Source organism: Festucalex cinctus, chromosome 10 (genome assembly GCF_051991245.1).
Source record: "Festucalex cinctus isolate MCC-2025b chromosome 10, RoL_Fcin_1.0, whole genome shotgun sequence".
NCBI lineage: Eukaryota > Metazoa > Chordata > Actinopteri > Syngnathiformes > Syngnathidae > Festucalex > Festucalex cinctus.
In genome coordinates, this window is record NC_135420.1 from 28,355,957 (window position 1) to 28,365,336 (window position 9,380).

Below are 9,380 nucleotides of genomic sequence, written 5' to 3' on the forward strand. Positions count from 1 at the left end.
AAAGGTGGCTGCGTTGCCTCCGGCAAGTGAGTGACAAAGGAAGACGATCACCTCCTTTTAAGTCTTTGTACGCAAGCTGTCTTCTCGCACTGTTTATCTCTTACCCGTGTTGTTAGACCAAACAAAAAAAATATCAACGCAACACAAGATTTTTTTTTTTCTTTGTAGGCAAAAAGGCCAATTTTCCTCAACTGTTCTGTTGAAATAAACACTTCTCAGATCTGTTTCCGATTCCTGGAAGCTGAAAATATTGCGGTTCTTGCATGGCCAGCGTACTTTTTGGGCATTCCGCCCGTTGAGCAAATTTTGAATGTTTTGGTTCTACTTCTTTGAAATTTCATTTTGGTTTTTTAGTCCAATTTCAGTCACGCTTGATAGTTTTTATCCCAGTTAGTTGACCTCATCCCATTTTTTTATTGAGTCCGTTTTCAGTCAACTACAAATCCAACATTTTAGTCTTACGTTTAGTCCAAGAAAACACAATTTTATTCATCTAGTTTTAGTCAACAAAAACTGTCAATGTTTTATTGAACTTCACATCAAATTTTCTTTATCTTTTTTGATGAAAAACAACTTGACACACAATTACAGCGGCTACTAGCATGGCTCCAGGCTATTAGCTAGTTAGTTAGCCAGCATTAGTTAGCAGTCGCATTATTATTGTTGGAACGTTAACGGCCGTTGCAGTAATGTTAAGTTACAACTATAATTTCCTTCTTTTTTTTTTTTCCACTGTGAATCCACTTCCTGTCTGTCCCATGTGTTTGTACCGTGTGTCACATGACAGTGTCACAGACACAGATACTATTTAATTGTATGGAATGCTTATGAAACTAGACTAAGTGCAATTTATGGAAAAATTGCGTGGGAATGCTGAAAGCTGAATGCTAAGATTTGAATGCATGTGGAATGCTTATGAAGTAAATTGAGGGATAAATTATGAAATGATAACCTTCTGGTTACTGGACAATACCAACTGTGCCATACTGATTTAGTTCCACTTATTGTTTATTACTGAGGGTTTTAGTCTTACTTGTTGACTGCAAAACTGATGTTTTTGTACAGGATTGTATAGAGCAACGCCTGTTCTTAAAGCGCTTTATAAATAAAGTTGAGTTGAGTTGAGTCGTTGTAGTCCGGTGAAAAATGTGTGTTGACAAAATTATTTTTGTCTCTTTTTTTTTTTTTTTTTGACGAAATTAACACTATTTGATAATGTGTTCAAATTTCCAATGTCCGGTAACTTTGTGTGCCCATCGAATAATGGTGAGATGGTCTAAAATGTGGTGGTTGAGTGGCAGCTCATAAAACGCTCATAAAAATTTTTTTTTAAAAATTACCCTTGATACGATTTGCAAAAGGATCGACAAAGTGAATGCATTAATTCTTCAAAAATGATTTGCAATCTCATTTATGGTATTTTACCTTGAGGGCTCTTATTATAGCGTGTATTATGTTTTTGGTGTGTTCCTTTTCAATTTGTTCTAATTGTTCTGTTTTTGTTTTGTTTTTTCTCCCCCCGCTGTTTAGGTGACTGAAACAAGGACAGGCCCTCTCGGATGCAGTAACTATGACAACCTCGACTCTGTCAGTTCCGTTTTGGTTCAGAGCCCTGAAAACAAGATTCATTTGCAAGGTTGGCCATTCATAATTGAACTCGCGCCATTTCGGATGGAATTGTCACACCGTCTCGTTTTTGTGCCGCACGAGAGCGTCACGGGGAATCGAGCTTCACGAGGTTTTGTTTTGCGATCCTTGCGGTAATGACTGAGAACAATAAGACGTTCACTCAGCATATTGCATGCTAATAAAGCAAAGAACATGTGAAGTAATGTCAGAAGACGAGAACGTGAGCACTTTTGCAGATGGACCGGGTTACGTATTTTTTTTTTTGCGATATACCGGCGTCGTTAATACGGTTGTGACATGATGTCGTCTTCCCTGACTCAGGCCTTCATGCCATTCTGCCAGAATATCTGCGGGACAAGTTTGTGCAGGCGGCGCTCAGCTACATCGGATGTAACGAGGAGGGCCAATTTGTGTGCCGGAACAACGACTGCTGGTGTCAGTGCGCCGCCGACTACCCGCGCTGTAATTGCCCCGACTCGGATTTGAGGTCCATGGAAGCCGGCTTGCTGCAAATTCGGGAGTCTTGGGACACGGCCAACCGGGACTTTGAGGAGTCAGGTCAGTGTTTTCACTTTTTTCAGTCTGTCTGTCAGTCTTGTCATGCGTTTTTATGTCGTTGTTGATGGTTGTTAGTTTAAAATAAGAACTAACTAAATAGGATCTTGGGCAGCACGGTAGATGAGTGGTTAGCACGTCCGCTTCCCAGTACTGAGGACTCGGGTTCGAGTTCAATTGCTATAAAAGCATGGAAGCTACCAAAAGAAAGATTAAAGTCTCTTCTTTCATCAGGAAAAAAAAAACGTATGTTTCTATCTGTTTCCGTTTTGCAGCACTTAGCATTAGAAGACAGCTAAGTTTCATCAGTTTTCACAAATTTATTCAAAATTGTAAGTAATTGAACTTTTTTTCCACATGGCCCTGGTTGATCTCCTTTGCTCTGCTGCCACTTGCTGGCCGTTTGTGTAATAACTACCATTTCTGCAACCGTTCTTTGCAGTTGAGAGGCTGCATCAAAGCCTTCTGTATGCTCTAGCATTAAAAAAAAGGCAAAAAACGTATAAATACGTCTTTGGGACACTTAGAACATAAAAAAAAAGTATTTACACGTTATTGGGAGCAAATGAGTTAAAATAGTTGTCGATTAATTTGATAATAGATTACTTGTCAAATTCCGTCTTGGGCACAGAAGGAAAATGTTCGTATTTTCTTCCATTTTCAGTATCAGCCTGGCACATGTGCAGCTGCTGTTACTGGCGCAAGTAAAAAAATAAAAATAAATAAAAAAAAATTAAAAAATGTGAGGAAAGGACATGGCACAGCGGTCCCCGGCTGGATTTAAATCCCGTCAAGCACGCTGCTTAAGACCACTGAGGCAAGACCTCGTAAGGCGTTTCGTGAATGAAAGCAGAAGGGGCGTGTCTAATCGCACCGTGTATATTCCCTTTTTTTGTCAACAAATCCCTTTTTCAAGTCACTCAAACGATTTTGGAGCATTCATTGTCATATTTGAAGCTTTTTCGGGTTCACTGAACACGTACGGGGGAGGATGTACGTTGTGCACGTGAAGCCCCTCCCCTTTTGAGACCACTGCGTGATTAAGGGCTCAATAAATAAACGTGACTTGACTCCAAAGCTGGTTCAAAAGTCACTTTTGAATTGGGGCAAATTCAAAATCGAGTCCCATGTTGTCGTTGGGTGAAAAGTTTTCGGTTTAGATTGCAGTATGGGGTCCCTCAAGGTTCAATTCGCGGACCCTTATTGTTCATCGTGTAGATGTTCGGCTCGGTTGAAATTCTTCCGAAAACTCATGTCGACCATCATGACGATGCAAACGACATGCACTTTGATATTTCTTTGCTTTTGAAAGGCTTTTAAATGTTATCTCGTACATTTCATTTTCAAAAGCCGTCTCTTCTTTTTGACTCTGCAGGGATATTGAAGTCATTTGGGAAGACATTTTGATTACATTATTCATCAAAAATGTTCCTCTTTACGAAAGTTTTGACTGATGGCTTTCAAAGCCGTCATCTCATCGTCTGACTTTCACATCATTGAGAATAAATAAAACTGTTATTGGCTAACATGCAGTCAATCTGTTGACGTGAAATTTACGCTTTCATTTCGATAGTCTGTAAGTTCCGATCCCTCGTGCGCCATTTTGTCTCCAAAAGGAAATAAGCTCTGGAAAAAGCTTTTGGCTGTTCATAAAAGGAAAAAATGAATAAATAAATGAAAATACCCCGAGCCCTTATTTAGCTCTGCCGTTTTTCATTATCATATGCATCAAACAATTTCACTTCCAGTTAGCCTGGGAGCTGCCCGTGTGGCCCCGCGTGAAGCGATTCTCTCATTTCGTCGGATTACATTAGCCAAATATAGTTGGAGCAAAGCGAGTGTGAAAAAAAAAAATGAACATAACGAGAGGTCGCATTTATATCTGCCTGCCTTCCAGACGAGTTCCAGAACTTTGTTCGGAGGCTCCCCACGTCGCACGCGCTCAACGCGTCCGCCGTCGAGTACTTGTGGAGGACGGAGCCGGCGATTCATCAGCGCTACAAGCAGCTGGAGCTCGACACCCGGCGGCTGCTGGGCAAATGCGGCCGCATCGTCAGCAGGCTCTTGGCCCTGGCCAGGCGCTGCCGCAGCAAGCCCGAGATGGTCCTGCTGAGGGAGAGGTGAGAAGAAGGAGAAGCTGCCGCTAATTGTTACGTTTCCCTGCCGACCTTGCGTCGGACGCGTTTGCGTTGTCGTTCCGTGCCACGAGATTCTCAAGCCTCGCGGCCACATTTCCAGCAAATGTGAAAGCGGGCACAGCTCATTTATTTTTCTTCTGCCGGCTTTTGCGCGCAGCACTTTTTTTTTTTTTGCGACTCGCCGTTATGCTAATCCCGCGCACGATATATGCGGCCTTTGATATTCAAGGTGTTGGCTGTTGTTGGCTGTATCCCGGTTGTTTCAGAAACCACATTTTTTTACCGTAATCCGAATATCGTAAATGTCTTTAACTCATTTACTCCCAATAACGTATAAATACGTTTTGTTTTTTTTAATGTACTAAGTAGGGGTGTGAATTGCCTAGTACCTGACGATACTATCCGAATCACGATTCATAGGTCACGATTCGATTCAATACCGATTAATCCGATTTTTTTTACTCAAATTCAGAAAATACCATTCAGTAAACTTTTACATGTACACTGTAAGATTTGTATGAAAAATGATCATTTATTGATCTGAAACTTCAGTTTTATAACTGTGAGCGACTGTATTTAACAAACAGGTTGTAACCTTTTTCATGTTGGAACAGCATTGAAATAAAATAGTAAGGCTTAATGTTCCATTAATATAACATACTTCCATGCTTAAGGTGTGAAATTTAGACATTTTGTTGAATATTTTTCCATCAAAAATGGATATTAAAAAATCGATTCGGCTGCCTATTGAATCGATTCGAGAATTGCGTGCTTTAGTATCGCGATATATTGCCAAATCGATTTTTTTTAACACCCCTAGTACTAAGTGTCCCAAAGACGTATTTATACGTTTTGTTTTGTTTTGTTCCGGGGTTTTTTTTTTATGCTAGAGCATACAGAAGGCTTTGATGCAGCCTCTCAACTGCAAAGAACGGTTGCAGAAATGGTAGTTATTACACAAACGGCCAGCAGGTGGCAGCAGAGCAAAGGAGATCAACCAGGTCCATGTAGAAAAAAAGCTCAATTACAATTTTAAATAGATTTGTGAAAACAGATGAAACTTAGCTCTTTTCTAACGCTAATTGCTGCAAAACGGAAACAGATAGAAACATACGTTTTTTTTCCTGATGAAAGAAGAGACTTTAATCTTTCTTTTGATAGGTTACATGCTTGTATAGAAAATCGAACACAATATTCTGTGGGCCTCGCAAATTCAGTCAAAATCCAGTAAAACAGCCGGGAGCGAACGGGATTGCGAAATGTGAAAATGGCGGCGAGTGAATGAGTTAATTTATAAATTAATGGCACACAATTTATATGAATCACATTCTTTGACGTTATTTTTGGAGAATAAATACACAATTCATAAAAAAAAAGTAGTTATTTTTTTACAGTAATATTTAGACTCACAATTGTTTTTTTTTTCCATAAATTGAACCGAAAGCAGTGAAGGAATAGAAAGCAGCACGAGGACTCAGCTTTTTTTTTTCTCCTCGGCCCGTCGTTCAAACGGCGTCTCCGTGACACTTGACGCGCATCCCGCTGACGCGGCGCGCATCCGCGCGGCGGAACCGCTTCCTCTCGCCCGCTGTGCGCAGCAGCCGCCACTGCAATCAGATGCGCATGACAAACAGATGGCTTGCGGAGGGAACGTCAAAACTTTCCGCGCGCTGACTGACAACATCATCGGATTCATTACAAATTGGTCATGTATTTTTTTTTTTATATATATCGCAATATCACAATATTATTGTTATCGTAGGTGGTCGAGTGGTTAGCACGTATGCCTCCCAGTTGTGAGGACTCCGGTTCGAGGGTGGAGTTTGCATGTTCTCCCCGTGCCCGCGTGGGTCTTCTCCGGGTACTCCGGTCTCCATTCCAAAGACGTGCACGGCCGGTTAATTGGGCGCTCCGAATTGTCCCGTCGGTGTGCTTGTGAGCGTGGATGGTTGTTGGTCTCTGTGTGCCCTGCGCTTGGCTGGCAACCAGTCCGGGGTGTAACCCCGCCTACTGCCCAGAGCCAGCTGAGATAGGCGCCAGCACCCCCCGCGCCCCTTGTTCGGAATAAGCGGTCAAAAAATGGATATTGTTATCGTTACATTCCTGTAAAAGGGAAGCGGCGCTCTGACGTACCCGTCGTGTCTCCTGTTTCCAGACCTGTGACCTACTGGTTGAACTACATCCTCTCCATCATGTACTGCAGCGAAAACAACCGCATCGGCTCCTACTCGGAGGAGACGCGCAGCTGCTCGTGCCCGTACGGGCACCCGCCCTGCCAGAGCGCGATCCCCTGCGCGGTGGGCGAGGGCGCCTCCTGCGGCTCCTGCTCCTCCGAGAACCGCTCCCGCTGCGCCACCTGCAACCCGGGCTACATGCTCAGCCAGGGCGCGTGTCGCCACGAAGTTCCCGACTCCATCGACCATTACATCGGCTTGGAGGCGGACCTGCGGGACCCGGAGTTGCGCTACCTCCTGCAAACGCGCGACGAGCGCGTCGGCGTCCGCGGCATCTTCGTCAGCAACGACGTCAGGCTGAAGCGCTGGTTTGACCCGTCGTGGCGAAAGCGGATGCTGCTGACTCTGAAAAGCAACAAATACAAGTCAAACCACGTTCACATGCTGTTGGGGATTTCGCTTCAGATTTGCCTTACCAGGAACATCACAGTGGACCCCGTGCTGTCCGTCTACGTCAATCCCTTTGGGGGAAGTCACTCGGAGAGTTGGATCATGCCGATGGAGCAAAACGACTACCCGGACTGGGAGAGGACTAAATTAGAGCTTCCCCATGACTGTTATAACTGGACTTTGACTTTGGGCAACAAGTGGAAAACCTTTTTTGAGACGGTCCACTTTTACTTACGGAGTCGGATCAGGGGCCCTTCAAGTAGCGGAAACGGAACGGCGTATTATGAACCGCTGGAGTACTTGGAACCGGGGCAAAATCTCGGCTACATGAAAATAGATAACATACAGGTGTATGGTTACAGTATGCACTTTGACCCGGACGCGATCCAGGACTTGATTCTGCAGCTGGACTACCCGTACACTCAGGGATCACAAGACTCCGCCCTGCTGCAGCTGCTGGAGATCCGGGATCGGGTCAACAGGCTTTCGCCGCCCGGAGCGCAGCCTTTGGACCTCTTCTCCTGCTTGCTGCGGCATCGGCTCAAACTGTCCACCACGGACGTCGCCAGGATCCAGGCCGCGCTGCAGACGTTCAGCGCCAAGCAGCCCAACTCCATGGAATACGAGACCACCAAATTGTGTAGCTAAGAGGTGGGCAGGGGGCCAAGGTGCGCAGATGGCAACCTGTTCTCCCGCACACTCCTAATGATGGTTAAGAGCATTTCTGGATGTTTGAGGGACGCTCTCAATGTCATCGTGAATCTCGAGAGTGCACTTTGAGCCTTCGTTAGAAATGTACGACAGCAGAATTTCCGCGTTCACTCTTTCTTTTGAAATGGGCCGGAAATGGGATATAATCAACCTTTGGCGTTCACTATTAATTTTACAATACAATTGCACGAATTTCAACAACTCAAACAAAAGCCTTTTTGTTAAAGTAACACACCACTGAAAATGTATCGTTCATTCAATTGGGCAGCCTGTATTGACATTAATAGTGCTAACTAGCACTGTCACAATCGAATGTTTTTATAAACGATTAATCTATTTCTGGATGTTTGAGGGACGCTCTCAATGTCATCGTGAATCTCGAGAGTGCACTTTGAGCCTTCGTTAGAAATGTACGACAGTAAGAATTTCAGCGTTCACTCTTTTTTTTTTAAATTCACTCTTCATACGTACGATATAACGTACGATATAATCAACCTTTGGCGTTCACTATTAATTTTACAGTACAAGTGCACGAATTTCAACAACTCAAACAAAAGCCTTTTTGTTAAAGTAACACACCACTGAAAATGTATCGTTCATTCAATTGGGCAGTCTGTATTGACATTAATAGTGCTAACTAGCACTGTCACAATCGAGTATTTTTATAAACGATTAATCTATTTCTGGATGTTTGAGGGACGCTCTCAATGTCATCGTGAATCTCGAGAGTGCACTTTGAGCCTTCGTAGAAATGTACGACAGTAAGAATTTCAGCGTTCACTCTTTTTTTTTTAAATTCACTCTTCATACGTACGATATAACGTACGATATAATCAACCTTTGGCGTTCACTATTAATTTTACAATACAAGTGCACAAATTTCAACAACTCAAACAAAAGCCTTTTTGTAAACCATGCAACGGTCTCATGAATATTTTTTTACACCAGCATATTTTATATTTTTGTTGTTGTGTTTTGCGGCCTGTATTTTGCGGTTAAGACAAATGTTTGTTGCCGATTATATGCCGACCTTTTATTTCAACTTGAGACTTGATTGGCAGCTCCCTGTTTTCAGACTTTCCTGTGATAATTTTTCTTTTAAATGGGGAGGGGGGGGGGGGGGGGGTCTTACACATATTTGTAGGAACAGAATATATACAAGAAATAAACATGTATTCCACTAGAGTTGTTCAAAGTACACCATGATCACAATATGTTACATGTGTGTTTATTTTTATAATGTCGTTTGTGTGTGTGGGGGGGGGGGGGGGGGGGTGCTGCGTATAAAATTGTATTATGAAATTTGTTAATACACTAAATAAAATAAAATAAATCTTTTTACGTGTGATCTGTATTCTGTAGATAATGTGCCTTGCGGGGACACTCATAGTCATTCATTTTGCAAATTGTGTATGACATATTGAGAGTTTAAAGAACATCTGTTCTTTCATTAATTGACTGGGGACTGTGCGGTAATGATTAACCTCTGGAATTTACATTTCGCTAATGCCTTCCAGCTTTAGGAAAAAAAAAAACAAAAAAAAAACATCACTGGGAATACCAAAATCATGTCCTGTATTCAGATAATTATTCTAAAAGGTAATCGCAGTTATTCTCGTTCCAGCCACGGTGGACAGAACAGCATGTGAAGAAACACGTATGCATATTTTTTTGGGGGACCTCAATGAATAATAAGCAAAAGGCTCAGAGACAAAAAGTCGAA

The 9,380-nt window shown here is 42.7% G+C and overlaps 1 protein-coding gene across 2 annotated transcripts in view; it reads left to right on the plus strand.

Moving 5' to 3' along the window:
- The window catches only part of LOC144027505 (BMP/retinoic acid-inducible neural-specific protein 3-like), a 41,576-nt gene extending 32,841 nt beyond the window's left edge, over positions 1-8,735 (plus strand). Inside the window, exons 5-8 of one of the 2 annotated variants that reach the window (XM_077535089.1) lie at positions 1,531-1,636; positions 1,951-2,187; positions 4,082-4,304; positions 6,478-8,735. In XM_077535089.1, the coding sequence (XP_077391215.1) occupies positions 1,531-1,636; positions 1,951-2,187; positions 4,082-4,304; positions 6,478-7,594 (1,683 nt within the window). In that variant the 3' untranslated portion in view covers positions 7,595-8,735. The remainder of the gene's footprint in view (positions 1-1,530; positions 1,637-1,950; positions 2,188-4,081; positions 4,305-6,477) is intronic. The other variant, XM_077535090.1, reaches the window with a different exon arrangement.
- Positions 8,736-9,380: the final 645 nt, after the last annotated feature.